The sequence below is a fragment of the Diceros bicornis genome, chromosome 37, assembly GCF_020826845.1.
Source record: "Diceros bicornis minor isolate mBicDic1 chromosome 37, mDicBic1.mat.cur, whole genome shotgun sequence".
NCBI classification, from domain to species: Eukaryota; Metazoa; Chordata; class Mammalia; order Perissodactyla; family Rhinocerotidae; genus Diceros; species Diceros bicornis.
In genome coordinates, this window is record NC_080776.1 from 28,183,011 (window position 1) to 28,204,807 (window position 21,797).

Here is a 21,797-nt window from a genome sequence, read left to right on the forward strand (position 1 = left end):
GAAGCGGTGCGTCGGTGCGCGCCCGGGATCCGAACCTGGGCCGCCAGCAGCGGAGCGCACGCACCCAACCGCTAAGCCACGGGGCCGGCCCAAATCCTGGGCCTTGTTAATCTCTTCTCTTTATCTGGTTTCTTCCCTCTGCCTACCAGTGCCCTCCTCCTCCCTCATCTAAAAGAACCTCTTGCAGACCTTTTGAATCCTCTCCGTGGTTAGTCTCACACTTCCTGGTGGTGTGATCTGCCCTCTCCCCCATCTGTCTCACTCTTCACAGTGTCCAGCTGCAGCTTGGGCTTGGCCAGCGGTTCAGTCATCAGTCGTGGGCCTCCCCAGCAGGGTTTGCTCTGCTCTCCTAACACGTGTCTTTCTGCCTGTTTTACCACCTTCTTGTCTTTTTGATCCCTGAGTCAGCATTGCTTAGTATTATTTTGATCATATTGTTTCCCGTGGCTTCTGCTTTTCTCTTCTAAGAATCTTATGTCTTTTTCCTGTGAACTACATATATAAACAGGAGTCCTCTTTACCCTACTAATGAGCTCTTCTCCCAACTTCCCTGTCTCTGTAAATGGTCCCACAGTTGTTGTAGTCACTCACATTGAAAAATGTGTAATTATTTTTAATCTGTCATTTTCTTACTCTCTCTTCCAATTCTAAATAACCTACTTATTAAATATTTCTCAAATCTCTTCTTGTCTCCAGTGTAAGCCCTGTCATTATGAGGCCAGCATAGGAAAAGAGATGGGGTCAGCACACTGCTGGCCACTTAATGCCTGTTGAATAAAATCCAGATCCCCAGCTTGGCATTCAGGGAGCTCTCCACTTGGTAACCTCTGTTGTTGTTTTGTCTTATCCTCTAGATGTCCTATTCCAGCCATCCTGGATTTCTTGTTATCCCCAAAACACACCCTCTCTGTCCTCCCCTCCACGCCTTTAACAAGATTTTCCCTGCCCCAGGTGCCTCTTTTCTACTTGTAAGACTCCTGCCTGTTCTCTAGGGACTCCTCGGGCAACAGTCATGGCTTTTCTTGTGCCTGCAGCATCTGGCTGTTCCTCTTGTGGCACTTGTCCTTCTTGAAGCTGGTTGTGGGTGATTTCCTTTTAGCTCCTGTGCTGGGGTTATCGTTAGTCTGCTGCTTTGTACATTGAAGGTAGTGATGCATTATTGTTATTACTCCAGACAGAGGATCCCTCAAAATGCAAGCATAAATACCTTTTTAGCAGTTTACGAATCATTTGAAATAATTGTAGCAATCAATTTCATTCTTTATTGACATTTGAGTAATTCTGGTATATTTCTAATATGAGTTAGACTTGACTAAAATATGCAGTTTGCTAAAATTACTCCTGGTTTTGTCATTCTTCCAGATTCTGGATGAAATCGAAGAACATAACATCAAAATCTATCACTTACCTGATGCAGAATCAGATGAAGATGAAGATTTTAAAGAGCAGACTAGACTTCTCAAGGTAAGTCTTTCTTCAAGTGCACAATGTAAGTGTAAGTAACTCCTGTTTCCTGTTGTCAGTGCATTTAAAATGGAAAGAGTTGGCAAAGAGCCCAATCTTGGAAGGCTTGACCTCTGAGAGATTGTCAGTAGACTCAGTTACAGTAGTATTTTTGCTTTAAATATATTTTGACGTAGCTGTTACTTGAGGCTTAGAAATCTTATTGTGGGTTTAATATATTTTCGTCCAGTTTGTCCCATGTGGAAAGTATCTGCCACTTCCAAGTGTGAAACACGGTAAAGGAAACCTCATTTAAAATGCGGTCAGGAGGCCAGCAGGCAGAGCCCTCACGCAGTACCACTCTGCCTCATTACAGACCCCAACAGGAAGGATCCTCAGTCACCACCCCAGCAGAAGGAAGAAAGATTTCCTCCTTGCCCAGTGACTCACCCAATGAGAAACCATCACCACCCTGAATTCGCACTTTCCACCAATGGATTTTTGTTCAAAACAACCCCTTCCAACTTCCTCCTTTTACCTGTAAAGTAACATTCATCTTTGCTTGCTGGGCTTACCTATGGCTTTGGCTATAGCTTGCGTCTCCCAAATTGCTGTTCCTGAATAAACCCATTTTGCTGGTGAAATAACTGGCTGTTTTGTTTGTTTAGGTCAACACAAGTAAAATGTTGTATACCATTAGCTTTCCAAGTAGACCTTGTAGTAAGCAGTCACGTGCTCAATCCATGCTGATGTTCCTACGTTCCAAGTTAAAGTTGGGGTTCCCGCTATGCAGCCTGTGTACCCTGTTATCTCTTTCTAGGCCAGTATCCCATTCTCTGTGGTTGGATCCAATCAGTTGATTGAAGCCAAGGGCAAGAAGGTCAGAGGCCGCCTCTATCCGTGGGGTGTCGTGGAGGTGGAGAACCCAGAGCACAATGACTTTCTGAAGCTGAGGACGATGCTCATGTAAGACGCTCGTGCATTCCCATTGGCAGTACCTAACATGGAAAGCAGCGCTTCCGAATGTGGGCTTGTACATGTGGCCCCAGAGACAGCTGCTGGCTCTGTTGTGCTTCTGCACTGGGGCCGCCACAGCTTGGTGCAGCAGGCCCTCACTTGGGAGCCCTCTGTGACTGCACTGGACTCGCTCTTCCACCTATGGCCCAGAGCTTAATGCGCGCTCCTGCTTAAGAGCTCTGCTGATGCTAAAAGGAGACTGGACCACACTGTAGTGTGGCCTCACCAAGCATGGGACACCTCCTGCTCTGAAGAGCAGATAGTCAGGTTCGCTGCAGGGGCAGTGAGCAGCTTCTCCAGTCCCAGCTGAAATGCGTTACCACTGCTCGTCAGCCTCAGGCTCTCACACGAGATGGCCCCTGTTAGCCCTGAGATTCTTCAGTTGATTCTGAGCAACTAGAACAGGCCTGACTACAAAAACAGACACTTTTCCTCTAAAAATAAATTTCACGTTTAGTAACACGCATGCATTGCTGTTGCTCTTGAATAAAGAGGCTAACAGAAAGAGTATTGCTAAAATCTAGTAACTCTTTAATCAGAAGAGTTCAAAGAATGGCTGATCTAAATAAGTTTTGAATAACTGAAAATTGCTCTATATGCCTCATGTCTCACTTGGTTTAGCAATTTTTAGTGAATTAAAATCAATAAAAATACCATTAAAATGACCATTCAAGCTATATCAGATATAATTCAGTCACCTTGTAAGATATTAAAGTGCACCCCAGCCATCCAGGGATGGGTCTTTGGCTGTCATGGTCCTGTTGCAGAGGTGAGGGGTGTGGAGGCTGAAGACGGGGAGCATTGGTGTCAAGGTGTGTTTCTCAGCATGAAGGAGAACAAGCCATCCCTTTGCCATCACTCAGTCCGTTTCCCTGATCCTGAGTAAACTCATTCTTGAGTGCTTAAGGATTTGAAAAAGCTGGGCCAAAAGAAACATGAATGTGTTATAAGATGATTAGAAAATTCAAAGTGCTGTTTCTGTTTTATCTAGAATATTAAATATTTTATTTTATGGTCTTCTCCATAGTTCAAGCTAATCAGCTTAAGAAATCATGGATATTTGAATTGCCTGTTTTCCATATCTTTTGGAAAAGTGTATTCTGTTTCAGACATTGTTTACCAAAAATATCTCCTAAAATCTCTTTTTTCATCTACCTCTCTCCAATGGTGATGGTCTCGTGCAGAGCCTATGGCAGAGGCCCGGTGGAAGAGACTCTTAACCTGGCCCTTTTGAGTGCATTTGTGCATCGTGTATTGTGGCAGCAAGGAGAGATATACCTCTGTAGACGGTTCCACGGCCTCAGTCCCTTATCCTGAAATTCCAGCAGCTTTGTGTATAATTTACCAAGTAATAAGAGGGGTTTTAGTTACTGGTGTTCCTTCCACGTCCTTGATTGGTTGGTTTTTCCCATGCAGATAGCACATGCATGTAGCCCAGCTTTGGTGCGTTCTTTTCTCTTTCAGCACTCATATGCAGGATCTCCAGGAGGTGACCCAGGACCTTCACTATGAAAACTTCCGCTCCGAGAGGCTCAAAAGAGGCGGCAGGTCATTGCCCCAAGTCACACTGTCCCCTTCTGTCCATACTGTGTCACCCCGAGTCACGCTGTCCCCCCTCCTCTGTGTGTCTAGCTCAGCCTTCTTGACCTCTAAGCAACATGATGTAGTTTCCTACTCAGAAGCTACTACCAGATACTTGTTGCTAATTTAATCAAACCATGCTTTTTTTAGCCTGTTAAAGGTGGCTTTCATCATCTACACATAAAGAACAATATTAGATGGAGAGGCTGAGACTTGTGTTGGTAACTTTCTCAAAAGCATCACTGTCTGTAAATGAGGCCAGACTTATCTGCCATAAGAAACCGCAGCACTCCAGTTAGGGTTGAGAAGCACCTCCACTCAGCCATGCATGCAGCCACCCGTACCCTTTTTTTTTTTTTCTTTTACCATCCTAATAGGTTTTTATTTGAGATCTGTATTTTGTGACCTGATTTGTGTCTGATAAAACCCCATCTCTACTTAGAGTTTAATTAACAAATAAGTTATATACATCATTTATAAAAAGAATTTTCTGTGTTGTAGTTCATTAAAATATTCACTTTTTTTTTAATGTGATAGATCTGTGCATACATAACAGGTGCACAAATAAAGTCTACTTTATTGTGTTATTAATTTGGGGACCAGACATTAAGAAAGGTTTTAGAGGCAGCAGGAAAATCCCATTCTTTTTTTGTTTGTTTTGTTTTGTTTTTGTGAGGAAGATCAGCCTTGAGCTAACATCTATGGCAGTCCTCCTCTTTTTCTTTTTTTTTTTTTTTGCTGAGAAATACTGGCCCTGGGCTAACATCTGTGCCCATCTTCCTCCACTTTATATGGGACGCTGCCACAGCGTGGCCTGACAAGCAGTGCATCGGTGTGCGCCCGGGATCCAAACCCGGGCCGCCAGCAGCGGAGCGCATGCACTTACCCGCTACGCGACGAGGCCAGCCCCGAAAATCCTATTCTGAGGAAGCCAGCCAGGCTGTGGCCCCGAGACATCGTCAGCATGAGAAGAGCCGTGTCCTTGTGTGCTCAGAGTGCGTTCCCCTCCAGCCTCCTCTGCCTGGATCCTCAGACCCTGTTCCTTTTTGAAGTGTGATGGTTATAGTCTGTGTTCATAAAGAATAACTTAGAAAAGAGTATTCTTCTCTTAGTAGATAATATCTACTATTTTTTCAGTAGGTAAAGATGGAAGTGTCATCCCCCCAGTTTACAGTGAGAAAAATCTCTTGAATTTTCCATCTCATGTTGTTCCTTTTTCATCGTTCTTTTCTTAATTTATGTCGTTAATCAGAAAATTACAAATGTATGTAATTTTAAACAGATATATTTCTCACAAATGTAAAGTAAAATTATACTGGGTATCTGTCATCAGAAATAACCAACTATATTTGCCACAATATTATAATTGTAACTTCTTTTAACTCTTAGAAAAGTGGAAAATGAGGACGTGAATAAAGACCAGATCTTGCTGGAAAAGGAAGCTGAGGTAAGTAAAAAAGTACTATTTTAAGTCTAAAGCTGTTTAGTTTACATCCAAAAATGTTATTTGTTATATTTAATAATATATTTATTTAATTATAATTTTCTTTCCTTATTTTTTTGAGAAGGAATATGTTACATGTAACTAATCTATTTTATTATATATACATCTATACATAATAATATACATATTTATATACATAATATGCATATTGCTTTACATATATTATCTCATTTAATCTCCAATAGCAATTTAGTCAAAAAACTTGACAATACTGAGAATTTAGTAGCATAACTTATTTTTGTAAAATGTTCAAAAATCAGTAGTTTTCCTGTACATAGACAGTAACCAATTGGAAGATATAATGAAAGAAACTGCCATTCACAACCATTAACAAAAATTTAAGCAAAAATAGGTAGGACTCATTTGGGGGAAGAAACTAGAAAACTACTGAAAACAATTTTCAAAATTTTAATAGACACATAACTTTTTAGGTAGGATGCTCAATGCGAAGATCACAGTTCTCTCTAAATTAATCTCTAAATTTAATGCAATTCCAGCAGAGTTGTGTTTGCTAAGTTCTTTCTTTTAGAATAGAGCTTGATAAAGTAATTCTAAGGTTTATTTTAAAGACTAAGCATAGGAAACACAGGAAGCTCTGTAAAAATAGGACTGTTGAAAAGAGGCTTGCTTTACTGGTTATGAAAACGTCAGGGGACAGTGGTCATCCAGAGTGTTGAGTACAGGTATGACAGGCTGATTAAATACACGTCTGGAAATAGGTCACAAGTATGGACGTGTGCTCTGTGGTAAAGGTGTCGCTGAGATCTGTTAGAGCTGTGGAATCCAAACATTCCGTAAATAATAGCATAACAGGCCAGCCTTTTGGAAACAAAAATAAAACTCTCGTCTTTAGCCAAATTAATTCAATATGGATCAAATATTTAAATGTTAAAAACATAGCTACAAAGTTACCTGGAGAAAATTTAGGTAAATGTTTTATAACACTTGCTTGGAGGCCTTTCTGAACACATAGATACCGTAATGATAAAATGATAAGAATAAGGGAGGATGAGCATTAACAATTTGAAAGCTAGGCCCTCATTGCCCTCCAGAAAAACTGGACCGGTCCCACTCCCCCTTATTACACGTGCCCCAATGGGTAGCTGAAGTCGCTTCCCCACCTTTTAAGTTAAAAAATATTTCATGTTGTTTTGTCTTTCTTTACTTATTTCTTCTATTTATGGATAATTTCTGTTTCTTACTTGAATTGCACATTCTTGTCATTTGCTTGGTTTTCTATTGAGTTGTTGGTCCTTTCACTGATTATGCGAGTTCTTTGAATATTAACTCTGTCATGTTTTGGGAAAGCATAGAAGTTGAAATTTTAGGGATCACAGAACATCCATAAAGGATGTTCAGGGACAACAGACTCTGAGAACCAGTAACAAGTCCACACTTCTTTTTTCCACAGCTTCGCCGCATGCAGGAGATGATTGCAAGGATGCAGGCGCAGATGCAGATGCAGATGCAGGGTGGGGACGGCGACAGTGGGGTTCACGGGCACCACGTGTAAGGTAATAATAAAGCCTAGAAAACAGGCAATTGTTACTACATCTCAACTTGAATATAATGGCAGGCGCCTCCTCCTCAAGTCTGATTCATGTTTTGCATTTTGAAGCTCTGTTTTTAACTATGTCGCCAGCCTGAAAGGAGAAAGGGTGGCTCCTAAAACACAGAATCTTTTCCTCCACCCCTCCTGTCTAGTAAAGATTTTGAATATTTTCTAAACTTATAAATACCATTAACAATAGAAGAAACATTATATATTAAAATAACTTTTATTAGTCATACAATTAGAAATTTAATAGAACTGAAAACATCTCTTCAAAGAGAATTGTTAAAGCATTACTAAAATGGCTTATACAGACCCAAGGTCAAGATGATGTGAAGGGGCGAATTATGTCAGGTAGGTCAGGGTTACCTTGATGGAGACTGCTGACCTCCCGCTCCTCGCCACAGCCCTGCTCCCACCAGTGGTAATCAGTGAATCACAAAGATGTCTGGCCTGACGTACACTGGCCTCCCTGCTTAAAGGGAATCTGCAGACACCAGGAACCCAGGACTAGGAAAAGGCAAATGTCCCCTTCCCAGTATCCTGTGGATAGGTGGGGCATTCAGAGCTGTCCAGGTGGCTGCTGTTACCACCTCCCAGAGATGGAGGGAGAGGTAAAGTCGATAAAGACCAGTTGCATGGGGTTGAGGTGGAGGCACACCTGCTCCGTGGAAGAGAGATGTTTGGGGCTGGAAAGAGAGAGTTTGAACTGGCACAGATCTGGGGAGGAGAAGCTGGGGGTGTAGGAGAGTCTCCATTGCAAGTTGGGGACCTGATCATAGAGGCAGAGAGTGTTGATGAAAATAGGGAGGTGATGTGATGACATGAGTGACGCGAGGCTTAGCTGTGACACATGAAGGATTGATGAGACAGAAGCCGCTGCCCTTGTGTGGCGTATTGGGAAAGGTTTTAGCTGTGAAATATATGCACAAAAAGAAACAAAGACATATGTACGATGTAACCAGTTACTATAAAGGGAACATTCATGTAATCCCACTGGTCCGAGTTGGTTGCTTTGCTTTCATTATCATGTTGAACCCTTAGAACAGTCCCAAGAGTATGTGCCGAGGTCTTACTTCACCGATGAGGACATTGGTACTGTGCAAGGGTTTAAAATTATTTGCCTGTGGTCATATAACTAGTTAAATGACAGGATCTCCTGACTCCGGAGGTCAATTTTGCATAGGCAGCTTTGGTGCCTGGCTGGGGAAATGATGGTAAAATAGAAACGGGGACTCCTGAGGGGTAGGGCTCATTTGAGGTAGGAGGGAGTGACAGATGTTTGCTCTTTTCTCTGATCTTGCTTCTCTTTTTAAAGCTTTAATTATGGAATTATGAAAATTCTACTTTAGGGACATAAAATTAATTTATATTTCTGTATATTTTTCAGTTTTGCCATACTCCCGATTTCCAAGAGCCTCATAAAGGACATTTTCTTTTCTTTTTTTTTTTTTAATTTTTTGTTTATTGCAGTAACATTGGTTTATAACATTGTATAAATTTCAGGTGTACATCATTATACTTCTATTTCTGCATAGATTACATCATGTTCACCACCCAAATACTAATTACAACCCATCACCACACACATGTGCCAAATTATCCCTTTTGCCCTCCTCCCTCCCCCCTTCCCTTCTGGTAACCACCAATCCAATCTCTGTCTCTATGTGTTTGTTTATTGTTGTTATTACCTACTACTTAATGAAGGAAATCATACGGTATTTGACCTTCTCCCTCTGACTTATTTCACTTTGCATAATACCCTCAATGTCCATCCATGTTGTCACAAATGGCTGGATTTCATCGTTTCTTGTGGCTGAGTAGTATTCCATTGTGTATATATACCACATCTTCTTTATCCATTCGTCCCTTGATGGGCACTTAGGTTGCTTCCAAGTCTTGGCTATTGTGAATAACGCTGCAATGAACACAGGGGTGCATGTATCTTTATGCATTGGTGTTTTCAAGTTCTTTGGATAAATACCCAACAGTGGAATAGCTGGATCATATGGTAGTTCTATCCTTGATTTTTTGAAGAATCTCCATACTGTTTTCCATAGTGGCTGCACCAGTTTGCACTCCCACCAGCCGTGTATGAGAGTTCCCTTCTCTCCATATCCTCTCCAACACATGTTGTTTCCTGTCTTGTTAATTACAGCCATTCTGACAGGCGTGAGGTGATATCTCATTGTAGTTTTGATTTGCATTTCCCTGATAGTTAATGATTTTGAACATCTTTTCATGTGTCTGTTGGCCATAATAAAGGACATTTTCATTAGTTAACTCTGTGGTTATATTAGCCCTACCTTCTGCTCAATTTGTGTCCTTTGTTAGACAGAAAAATAATACTATGAATGGTCAAAGCAGCAGCGTTGCGTCACTCCCATTTAAATGTGTTGTGTTTTGTTTTTCCAGAAAACACATGGCAAGATAAAACATTCGGATGAGTAACAGAGCTGCGTGTTTTCAGGAGATCGTTGAAGGGTGCCCGTCCACATTTTACAGTACCTGTGCCTGAGAATTTAATTTTTTTTCAACTTTTGATGTGTTATTTTGTATGAAGTACTTCTAACATTTGTATTTCATTGCTATGTTATACTTTATATTTTGTGAGGTGAACTTCCATTTTCATTTTTCTTCCACCTTTACTAACCACTGATGTTAGCATGTATAGTTAATATTGAATTTTTTTTATTTGGCTGGCCTGACTAATCGTTGAGGAGCACTCTTGATTTTTTTCTAGAACATTCAGATTTACCCAGAATGTTCCTGAGTGGTAGAGACACGGACCTAGTGATACAGACCTGGTGCAAGGCCATTTATTCACCAAGTTGCACCATGTGGAGATTCTTCACTTCTTTGCTTTTGTTGGAGCACAACACCTAAAACCAGTTTTGCTGCTGTAATTCAATACTGTTCATTCATCTGCACATTTATCTGTTTACCAAATGAAACAGAATCGAATTATCTAATGAGATATATGTTTATACTTAACTTTTTTAAAAACATGCTTTTAGAGGTGAATTTTAAGAAGTCTCTGGATTCTGAAGCTAGGTCACTTTTTAAACCACTGTACAGAGAGAGAGCTCGCCACAAGCCACTCTTTGCAGCGTCCTCCACTGATCCTGGCTCGCCTCCGCTTGAGAGATCAAAGCATCCACGAGCTCCGGTTTTCTTGTTACAACTGAGGTTCTTACCTACTCAATAAACTTTTTACTCAAATTAAAAAATAACTTTTTAAGAAAAATTAACAATTGATCTATTCAGAAACCAACTTTTTAATATTTTTATACTGCACTTTAATGTATTTTTCATAACTGCGGGTTTAGAAGATCTGCTTCAGCAGTGGAAATCAGGGTCCTTTGGTGGATGGGCCTCTGAACCCAGACCTGTGATAGGCCCTGAGGCCTCAGTCCTGAAGCCCAAAATGCCAACAGGTTTTTCCAGTTTGACTTTTCCTTCAACTGTTTTCTTTTTGAATGGTTTTCTGAAGGGAGGCAAATAGCAGCGATCGTTTTTTTATGTGCAGACTTTCTCGTCTATTTTCAGCCTCTGTCATTTCCTTCATTATGTGTAATACAGGTTTCTCTATGTATCGTGTAAGAATGAAAGACATTTCAAACCTGCACCGGAGGCTGGTTGACAGGTGCCACCAGTAGAAGCTGCACCTGATCTGCTTTCTGTGCTCTGTGGCCCTCACCCTTCCCTTCCCTCCTAATGTGTCTTCGTGTCTTGCACTCTGAGGGGCGCTGATGCTCCAGAGGTTGCTCCTTTCAACATTTCTACTGACGTTGGGGAATTGATTCCCAGAAAGTGACAAATGAAAGGAGACCCGGAGGGAGCAGGTGCTGGTTCAGTATTTTCATTTTGCTAAAACAGGAGGAGTTGAGCTGGAGAAAATGCTTAATCCAAGGATGAGGAGGGTTTTTGTTTTGTCCGGACAAAAAATGAGAAGGTAAAAATACATTCGTTACAAAGGTGTACTACAGAAAAGTATCAGGTGTTATTGCTAACTTTGCCCCTTTCCTGTTGCATAATTGTGAATAGTCAGAAATTGTAGGGTTAGGCACATTGTGCAAAGTTTTTACCAAGAAAAAGTGTTCTGTGACTTTAGAGCACCTCCATGCAAGGCCAATTATTTGGGTTATTCTGGCATTTATTAACTATGCTAGTAAAAGTTGACCGGGGGGGAGGGAGGCATTTGCAAGTGGTCAGCATAATCCCTGAGTATGTTCAAGTGTAACTACTGCTCAGGGCCAGCTGCCACCTAATGATGGTTGTGCAGGGGTGGGGGACCTACACTGTTACACTCTTAAATCCCCTCTTGTTTTGCTACCCAAATCTAAATAAATACTTTTGCTAATAATTGCTCTTTTACTAAGAGAGAATCTTTACCTATAGAAATGTATTTTGAAAGTTACTTTACATAGCAATTTTGTATCCATTGAAACTAACCTTTTATCAATAAAGCACTATTGTTTAGATATTAAGTGAGTAGTCCTCATTATTGGCTCTTTACAAGGGAAAACTGGAAGGTCTTCTGGGAAAGGTTCAAAGTGCTGCAAAGGTCTGTGTATAAAATTGGGAAGAATTATTTGCACCAGTAACATCAGCACCCAACAACTTTGTATTGGCGATCCCAGCTCCAAGGAAGAGCCATAAAGACTGGAAAGGAATTATTTACAGGTGATCTGATCATCTATTTAAAGTGAAAGAATGTCTGATAAAAACAAGAGTTCAGTGATACTCTACTCACTAATTAGAAAGTGTAGTGGGAAAGAAAGATCTCATTCACTGTGGCAACAATGACTAAAAACCTGGAAATAAAGTGATTGACTGAAGAAGAAAGTTCCTAAGGCTTATTAGAGAAAAGTTTTAAAACGGGGACTACTGTAAGCCTGATATGTGTGGGTGGACGGGCCGCTTGCTGCCCACTCCGCTGACCAGCCCAGGACCGTCTGGACCCCTTTCCTTCCTTGTGTCAGCGCTTCCTGAGCCCTTGCCTAGACCCCTGGGGAGTGAAGCTTTCGCTGTCTCTAGTTCCTCCTCTCCAGAGGGTCACCCGCCCTTCTGACAGGCTGTCCCCCGCGCGGGCCCCACTGGCGCTGCACACCTAGTGGGGGGGTCTTGTCCCGGGGCGTGTGCGTTCTCCTGGGGGCAGCGATGACAGTCCTCAGGGTTCTGATGTCTGGGCTGGCGGCTGGAGGCCCAGCCGTTTAGAGGAAAAGCCGGGAGGGAGAGGCGAGAGAAAGCAGGTGGGAGGGGCTGCCTCCCACAGCTGAGCCCCTTTCACGGTGTGCCCGCCAGAGCGAGGTCTATGACGATCCTCGGATCCTGAGGCGGCCCCGCGGGGAGCGGCAATTCCTCCCACCTCTGCTTTTGGGGAACCAGGAGTCGCGCTTTGCACTGTAGGAATCGTCCCCTGGAGGACGAGTCCAGGTCAATCCTGGGTTTATCCCCACGACAGCCAAATGGGGACGTCGGACAGCGGCGGGTGCCGGGACCCGGCTTGGAGGACACGTTGGGCGGGATCTTGAAGGATGTCTAGGAGTCACCCTCGAAGGATAAGAGGTGTGTCATCCTGCGAGCCGCAGGCCTGGGAGGCCCAGGACGTGGTGTCACGTTTCCATTCTCGGGTGGAGGTCGCGAGACTAGAGGGGGACCGCGAAGGCTGGGAGGGCCGTGGGCCTCCTACCCAGCACGGCCCGTCTCCGCCGCAGCACATCCTCGCGTGGCCCTCAGTGGCCAAGGTGCCAGTAGCCCCAGGAGGAGTGCAATGGGTGGGAGGTAAGAAGGCTGGCGGCCATGCGCTGGGGCGGAGGGAGCCCGGTCGAGGGGAACCGCGCCCAGCCCAGGGAGAAGAGGCCGGTCCAGGACCGAGTCCCGCCCCCAGAAGCCGAGACCTGCCCAAGACCTAGTCTGCGTCTCCTGAGCTGAGGCCCCGCCCCCCGGCCGTTCACCAATCAGAACTCGGTGCCGCGCTTCCAGGCTGCCGTCCACGGAGGCCCCGCCCCAGCGGCCCACAGGCCAATCGGCGGCGCGTCCGCGGGGGCGGGGCCCCGGGCGGGCGGGGCGGCCCGCGGTGGCCCGCGGGCAGTCGGGAGTGCTGTGGGACCTGGAGGCAGCCGCAGGCGACGGCGTGGGCTGGGCCGGCTGGTGAGGACGGGGGGCCGCGAGCAGGCAGGCGGGCGGGGGCGCAGGAGCTGGCTGCGCGGGCCGCCGCCGAGGCCCCGGGCAGGGCGGGCGCTGAGGCCCTCAGGATGGCGGTCCACCAGAGGAGCCAACGCCCGGGCTCGGAAGGCCTTCCAGGGCGGCGGGCGCCGTGCGAGGAGGGCCCGTGTGTGGGGAGGCTGCCCGCTGGAGGCCGCAGGGCGGGCGCGGAGGCTCCCGCCAGGAGGCCCGGGGAAGGTCTGGGAGGGTCCCACGTGGAGGCCCGGGGTGGGCCGAGGAGGGTCCCGCCACGAGGCCTGGGGAAGGTCTGGGAGGGTCCCGCGTGGAGGCCTCGGGGTGGGCCGGGGAGGGTCTCCCGTGGAGGTCGAGGAGCGGGCGGGAAGGATCCTGCGTGGAGGCCCGGGGTGGGCTGGGGAGGGTCCCGCGTGGAGGTCGAGGGGCGGGCGGGCGGCCGACAGGTGGGCCTGGGAAGGTCCAGGCGTAGAGGTCGGTGGGATGCCCTTGGACTGTCCCGCGTGGGGGCCCGGGTGTGCGCCGTGGAGGCCTGCGCAGAGCCACAGGTGGAAGCTCGCACTGGCGTGTGAGCACGTCCTTCTTGGCCATTCCTTAAATTGTATCTTAAAGGTAAGAATCCGGTGTTAGGTGTTGATGTTTTTACTCCACTGAGATCTAGAAATACGCCTAAGGCCGTGGGGAGCCTTCTAAAGGAATACCGTAAAAATTGGGAGCAGAATATTGCCCAGTACATCACACAAGCAGCTTTTCTGTTTTTGCTGGCGACAGCAGCTTCTGATGGCCTGTCTTGTGCTAGTCAGTAATGGCTGTGAACAGCAGAAATTAAAACAAGGCATGCTGAAGGAAATAATGTCAATACGTAGCGTAAAGATAGGATGGAAAGATTTAAAACCCGGGACTAAATCTTTAAAGGGTGGTTTTTCTCTCTACCTTCGTTTTGTTTCCATGAGGTAGCTTTGGCTGGACCGCTGTGGAAATGTTTGATAACCATCGTGTGGCATTGGGTTGGAGTGTTGGTTGTGTGTACACTGCGTTAACAACAGACAACACAGATTTGTTTCGCTCCCGGAGAGATGGGAAAAGACATTCGAGGTAGGCAGACGTGGAGTAACCTTTACTTGTAGGGCAAATATAATTTTCATTTTCTGTATCTGCTGTTTTTTGAAAAGTTTCTGTGAGTTCCTGTATACCAAAAGTCAGGGTTCTGTGTGAAGAGTTGTGAAGCACTTCATGCCTGTTTTTTATTTGGTTCTCAAAATCCACAAAGGAGACATGGCCAGGTTGCACAGCCCGGTTTTAAAGTAGAGAAAGTGGAGTGACTGGTTTAGGATCACGCCCTGGCCATGCGTCTTTGGTGCGCGTGCTGTATTGCAGATTCTCATTGTGCAGTTTGTATTGAGCCATTTCGACTAGATGCTGATGTGCAGTTTCCTGAACTGCAGAAGTTTACTCATTTACATGCGTGAACATCCTTTTGCGATAGACTTCCAGGTTCCTTCTGTACTAATTCTTTTCCAAAGAGGAAGTTTCTATGATATATTCATATATTTCTGCTCCAGGTTCCTTATCAATAAAATGGGGCTAAAATTTACCTATCTCATAAGCTTGTTGTGAGTACTAAGTGTCAGTAGAACTCTGTTAGCAAGATGCCTGGTACATGGTAAGTGCTTAATAAATGTTAGCCATTGTACTATCAGGTAGAAGAATAATCTGAGTAGGCAGTATTTAAGCAGCGTTATCCTGCTTGCAGGGAAGGTTATGAACTGGATTGACCAAGCAAAGATTGATGCGTGGATAATTCCATGCAAGCCGTTTTAAACCATGTGGCCCCAAGGAATTGTGTTCCATTCCTTCTTTCCAGACACTCCTTCTTCTAGTTACATCAACACCTCCAGTATTCTCAGACACTAACAGATTTTTCTTACTGCTGCTTACGGTTTCAGATTTGTTCCTGTTTTTCCTTCACCCACTTTTGTGTGTGTGTGTGTGTGTGAGGAAGATCGGCCCTGAGCTAACATCTGCCAATCCTCCTCTTTTTGCTGAGGAAGACTGGCCGTGGGCTAACATCCATGCCCATCTTCCTCCACCTTGTATGGGATGCCGCCACAGCATGGCTTGCCAGGCGGTGTGTCGGTGCGCACCCGGGATCCGAACCGGCGGACCCCAGGCCACCGCAGCGGAGCGCACGCACTTAACCGCTCGCGCCACCGGGCCAGCCACCCTTCACCCACCTTCTTATCAACTTGCCAGCTCCCCCTTTCGCTCAGTGGGTTGTGAGCTTCCTGCACACAGCATAGTGTTAGGTATGCAGGAAAACCCCACCATAAAGTTGGGTGTTGAGCCGAGGTCACTCTGGTTGTGTTCTCTGAGATCTGGATCTGCAGCGCGTCATTGGACTGGAGCATATTTGTTGACTCCGGGTTTTATGTTGGCAACTGGGTGTCAAAAAGGTGAGGAGTCCACAAACTTAGCGTGCTAAAGGGATGCATTTATATGGTGACTGACAAACAATAATGTATACCAAAAATTTCACAATAAAGAAAAAAAAAAACTTAGCACGATAAAGCCCAGTGTTTGGTGGGTTTCTGGGGATTGGATATTTTGATGGTGATTCTGTAAATTGGTCTAATCTTTTTGGAGAGCAACTAGCAATATGTGATAAAGATTTTGATTTTGGAATCCCAGTTCTCAAAACAGACTCTGCCATGTAAACCCTGTCTGTCGGTATGGTGGAGTACTGCACAGCCAGTAAACATGCTCTGGCAGTCCCATTCCTGTCCTTGCCTCCAAACAAAGTTTGAACCATTTGATCCATGGAAATTTGTTCAAAAACATGCCTTAACCAAAAAGCGAAACAGTGTGTACACAGCAATTATACTGTTGTAAAAATATGTGAGGACGTGGACAAGGATCAGAAGGGAAGTTAGAGTGCTATAAGTAGTTTTATTTTAGAGTCATGGGATAGTTTTCCCTCTAATCTGGTGTTTTGGTTTATAGCCATTTTAAAATTCAAAAGCAGAAAGGGACTATAATGTTGTAGGATGCAATGATGAATCTTCCTTCATCCCGTCTCTCCCCAGCTTGTCCTCCTTATTGCTTCCCAGCTGCAGAACAGAAGGAGGTGCAAGATCACATCACACCTCTTAGGAGGGTGAGGAGATCCCTCATAGCCCAGCCCCCACAGGCATGCTCAAGGCCCCAGCCACACTCAGCTTTTCATCCTTGCCCAGCAGTCCCACGCACACACTGCTCTTTGTCCGGCTGCTCTCGTGTCCCCTGCAAGGCCCAGCATCGACTTCATGCCTGGGAAGCTTCTCTGGGTCAGGCTAGCAACGCCCCCTTCCTCAGTGTTACCTTGTACTTTCTGCTCTGTTACTGCAGTTGGGAGGTGGTACTGGCCATGTACATAGTTGTCTCCCCTTCTAGATCTTTATGTACCCTGTGCTTTGCATGTCGGGTCCCTTAAACCAGAGGGGAGACAGCACACTCTGGAGTCAAGGTGGGGTTGAGGCCACTCGCACAGCTGAGTGACTGCCAGCAAGTCACTAACATTTCTGAGCCTGAGTCCCTTAATCTATATTATGGGAATTCTGAGGATTAAATGAGATGATGTGGGCAAGGACGTGGTGTGGCCTCCTAGCAATGTTCATAACTTGGGATGCAGTGGCTATTGCAGTGTCTGCCAGGACCTACTTTAGGCCTGACGCAGATGCCTGCTTCTTGTTGAAGCCTTCTCCCTCCCTCTCCACCCACCAAATTCCTGTCTGCTGTGCTCACTTCACTTTCTTCATGGCACTCACCATCATCTAACATACTGTCATCTTTGTCTTCTCCCACTATAATGGGAGGGATTCTTTCTCTGATAAACTCCCATATCCTTAAGTACTTAGAGTTGCTTGATAAAGAATAGGTGCAAATAAATGTTTGAATGAATTAATCAAATTTTGTCTGCGGAAAGGGCAAATGACAAGTTTTATGGGGCCTGAAGCTTATACAATTTGGGAGAAGAGGCCTCTTTAAGAAAAATAATACAATGTTAAAAATTAATTTGGAAACTGAATATTTATTTAGAATGAGAAAAGTAAATAAGTTACAGATTTGAAAAAGCTGACCAATAATACAAATATCACTAAATCCAGAAAAATAGCGTGTTTGTTAGTTAATTACCTGATACACCTTTGTAATCTTTTTTCTCTGGCTAAGTACTTTTTAATTGCTTCTTTGTATGACAGAGCATAATGTAGAAAGAATTCAGTGATTCCTTAGCATAGTTGATCATAAATTTTTATTGTTGATAGGATGCATAAAACGTGATTTCACATATAGACATTTGCTGTTTCTAGTACAGCTATGGGTTTGTGTCTCAGAACAGCAAGAGTTCTAAAAAATTCTATTACGCACGATTCTATTCAAAAAAGTTAAAAAATCTATGGTACATTTATAATTATACTGCTATATCATTGATTATTTTTCTGACAGGCGAGAACTACAGTTTTAACTACTGAGAACTGAACTCTTCGCTTACAGTCTAACATGTCTGATGATAGTTTTCTCACAAATGAGCATCTGGCTCCCTGTATTTCAAATTTGTTTCTTTCCACAGCCCACACACTTCCAGTGCCAGGCACCATTGGATCCGTTCACGTTGCTGCAGGGTCCCTGGCGCTGCACCTTTGTTTCATAAACCCCTGCCGAGCAGACACAGTGGGTGATAGCAGAAGCCATACCTGCATTGAGGTGGCTAGTAATAACTTAAGTGTACACAGAAGTAACTGCAAACAACATAAATGTATCCCATTAAACCAAGACTAAATGTGTTTCCAACTCATTGTGCCCTTAATTGGATCCCCAAAAGGCCAACAGCCCCCCCCAAGCTACTTGACATAAAGGGTAGAGGGACAGAGGCACAGTTAGAGTGGAAAGAGGCAACAGTCTTAGTTGATTGCAATTAGAATATTTTTCTGTAAATTTTTCTAAAGGCTATGACCATAGGCACACTTTGCTTAGGGTCTTACTTGATTGCAATTAGAATATTTTTTTGTAAATTTTACTAAAGTCTATGACCATAGGCACACTTTGCTTAGGGCCTTTCCTAGGACCTTAGAAGGGGCCGGTGCAAGTGAGGGACCCAGAAACTGGAGGCAGAATAGCTTTATAGTCACCCTGCTTTTATGGGGGCAGTTTCTGGTCCCTTTGCTTGATGCCAGATAACACAATAGAGGCACATGGGGTGAGGGTGGTCACTGCATCTTCCAGCAGCTAGTGGGAGTGTGTTTGGGAAAGAGGAAGCAACACTGGGTAGTTTTGCAAATTGTTTAAATTACTGGGCTTTGTTAGCTCTTCTGTCTCCTTCATGATTAAAATCCCAGTTGCTTTGGTAGTTAAGATGAATGTTGGGGGAACAAGTCTCAATATCTGAACAAGAAATTGATTCTAGAGAGTGTTTAAAAATATTAATTTTATTTTAACTGAACTATTTTAGAAAGAAGAGCAAGCACAACTCCTAGAGAAGAGAGAGGTTTATTCCTGCTTTCTCTTGGGAGGTGAACAGTGGCATGCTGTAGGTGACCCCTACCAGTTAAGACTTCTAAAGCAGGTAGTACTTATGCAGTAGTCTACAGAAAAGCCATCAGATTTCAAAAGTAGTATATACTCATCACTGTAGACAATGTGAAATATACAGAGCATTGGAAATAAGGAAATAAAAATTAACCCTCTTCCCTCTCCCAAAGAAAACCACTGAAAACATGTTTTAAAATGCATGTCAAGTTCTGTTCGGGGAAGATGGAATAAGCACGTTCCACCATGTCTCTCCCACTGACTGTGTCTGTAAAGCCTGGACAGCTGCATGGAGCAGCTATATGAGGACTCAGACGAGTAAATGGTAATAGGCAGATTGGGGACAAAGGCCAGAATTTGAAGTACCACTGCAGCAACAGTGAGTTTCCTACTTTTCCTCCAGCAGTCCCCAGCCTGCTCTCAGGGTATCCAAAACCCAGAGGTGGGCACCAGCTGCAAACAGGGAGAAGTCTTCTAGTTGGGGCTCCAGGAGAGAGTGAAGGGGAAAGTCACCATTTTTTCTCCTCTCTCTGTCCTCTAGTCAGTTCTATGGCAGCAAGAGCCTACAGACACCTAAAACTCTGAGGGATTGGGGGGGAACCCCTGTTGCTTTTTTCTTTCTCTTGAGCTTGGTCCCAGGCAAGGGTGCAGTCACAGGAAGTGCGCAGAAGAGCAGGGTAGCTAAAGCCCCAGATTTCTGGCTGAAGGACTGAGAAGCAGAGCCGTAGGCCACTGGAACATCCACCAGGGAGATTGCAGAGAAGTAGCAGCTCAGGAAAGTGATCCCTGAAGTTGCTTATGAAGTTATGGGCTCAGTGCTTAGCTGTACGTGGGTCTGACCCTGAATGGCTTGCCAGAGACTTTGGGAACTCAACTAAGGGGTAGACTACCGCCTGGAACCCACATGGCCACTGGGTGATGGTGCCCGGGGAGGAAGGAGCCTCTGAAGATGGAGCTAACGCTGAGACCATAGCCCATAGAAGGCTGGTCGGGACTTACGGCCTGAACCCAGCCAGGCCAGTGCCTGCTAAAGCAAAAATACCAACATTCTCCATGGGATTTAAACAAGACCCAGAGTCTCATAACAACACAATATTAAAAATGTCCAAGATACAATCCAAAATGACCCAGCAGGCGCAGAACCAGGACAATACCACCTCACAAGAGAAAAGACAGGCTAAAGCCAAGATGATGCAGATGTTGAAATTATCTGACAAAGACTTTGGGATAGGCAGAATTTTGGCCCCCATGACCTTCACCCCCTGGTGTTACTTCTGGGAATATGTTACATGACAAAAGCATTTTGCAGATGTAATTAAAGGTACTGATCAGCTAATCTTAAAATAGTGAAGTTGTCCTGCATTATCCAGGTGGGCCTGTCTAATTACATACACCCTTAAAAGTAGAGATCTTTCTCCAGCTGACAGCAGAAGGGGAAGGCAGAGAGATTGGAAGCATAAGGATTCAGCACACTGGCTCTGAAGATGCAGGAAGCCACAGGCCAAGGAGTGCATGTGGCCTCTAGAAGCTGAGAATGACTAACAGTTGATTGCCTACAAGGACTGGGGGCCTCACTTCTATACCCAAACAGAACTGAATGAGCCTGGAAGTGTGTTCTCCCCCAGAGCATCCAGATAAGACCCCAAGCCAGCTGACACCTTGACTTAGACCTTATGAGACCCTAGGCAGAGAACTCAGCTGGTCCATACTGCGCCCAGACTTCCGGCCCACAGAAACTGAGATAATAAAAGGCTGTTATTTTAGGGCCAGCCCCAGTGGTGGCCTTGTGGTTAAGTTCATCACGCTCTGCTTCAGTGGCCCAGCTTTGGTTCCTGGGCACAGACCTACACTGCTCTGTTAGCAGCCATGCTGTGCTGGCAGTCCACCTACTAAAAAAAAAAAAATAGAGGAAGATTGGCACAGATGTTAGCTCAGGGCAAATCTTACTCAGGAAAAAAAAAAACTTATTTTAAGCTGCTAAGCTTGTGGTAAGTTGTCAAGGCTGCAATAAAAAACTAAAACACACTTTAAAGCAGCTTTGGTAAAATGTTATGAGAAGTAAGGGTACTCTTGAAATAAATGGAAAGATAAAGTCTTGGCAAAAAAAATAGAAGACATAAAGAAGAGACAAGTGGGAATTTTAGAGCTGAAAATAACTGAAAGAAGATGGAGGTGACAGGAAACAGTGAATTTATAAAGCATGTGCAATTTTTTAAGTCATATTTTTTTGTTTTGTTTTTTCAACCTTGAAGAATTTGCATTATAGTATATTGGACTGGTGGCCAGGACACTAGATGCTAGCGTTGCCTCTCCACAAAGTGGATCTGTGGCCTCAACAAGCGGCTGCATTCTCTGCTGATTTCCTGTGGAAACTAAGGGGCTGGCTAGCATTTCATAGTGGGAGTGTCACACACTCCCTCTCTCAGCTATGAACTGTTCCAAGAGCTCCTTGGATCTTTATGTACATCGAAAATTGTTGCTAGAGCTGTTGTTTTTTTAACTTATGGAAAATTCCAAACACAAAAGTAGAGAAAACAATATATCAAACCCAGCTTCAATAATCAACATATGGGCAATAGTTTGGGTTTTGTTTTGGTCTGTAGTCCCCTCCACTGATCCCCACCTCACTGGATTATTTTAAAGTAAATCCTAGACATTATTCCATTTTATCCATAAATACTTTAGTATGTATCTCTAAGAGATAGGGACATTTTTCCCCTTCATATACACACAATACTATTTAAACACCTAGAAAATTAACAGTACTTCTTAATATTATTCAATATTCAGTTAGTATTCAGATTTCCCTGATTGTTCCATAAATATTTGATTCAGGATTCAGACAAGATCCACACACAGCATTTGGCAGAGAACATCTTTTAATCTTTTCTGTTCCCCCCTGCTTTTTTTTTTTGGTCAGTTATTGAAGAAATTAGGTCATTTTTCCTGCATAGG

The 21,797-nt window shown here is 44.4% G+C and overlaps 2 protein-coding genes across 6 annotated transcripts in view; both read left to right on the forward strand.

Annotated features, from left to right (window-relative positions):
- The window catches only part of SEPTIN2 (septin 2), a 34,814-nt gene extending 23,227 nt beyond the window's left edge, over nt 1-11,587 (forward strand). For both annotated transcript variants that reach the window (XM_058533370.1, XM_058533369.1), the window contains exons 8-13: nt 1,363-1,464; nt 2,264-2,409; nt 3,925-4,008; nt 5,431-5,488; nt 6,957-7,059; nt 9,513-11,587. In XM_058533370.1, coding sequence (XP_058389353.1) covers nt 1,363-1,464; nt 2,264-2,409; nt 3,925-4,008; nt 5,431-5,488; nt 6,957-7,058 — 492 coding nt within the window. In that variant the 3' untranslated portion in view covers nt 7,059; nt 9,513-11,587. The remainder of the gene's footprint in view (nt 1-1,362; nt 1,465-2,263; nt 2,410-3,924; nt 4,009-5,430; nt 5,489-6,956; nt 7,060-9,512) is intronic.
- A 1,602-nt stretch (nt 11,588-13,189) lies between these two features.
- Nucleotides 13,190-21,797, forward strand: part of FARP2 (FERM, ARH/RhoGEF and pleckstrin domain protein 2) — a 110,636-nt gene continuing 102,028 nt past the window's right edge. For 3 of the 4 annotated variants that reach the window (XM_058533373.1, XM_058533376.1, XM_058533377.1), the window contains exon 1: nt 13,802-14,375. The gene's annotated coding sequence lies outside the window, so the exon portion shown is untranslated. Of the gene's footprint in view, nt 13,254-13,801; nt 14,376-21,797 lie in introns of those variants that run through there. The other variant, XM_058533374.1, reaches the window with a different exon arrangement.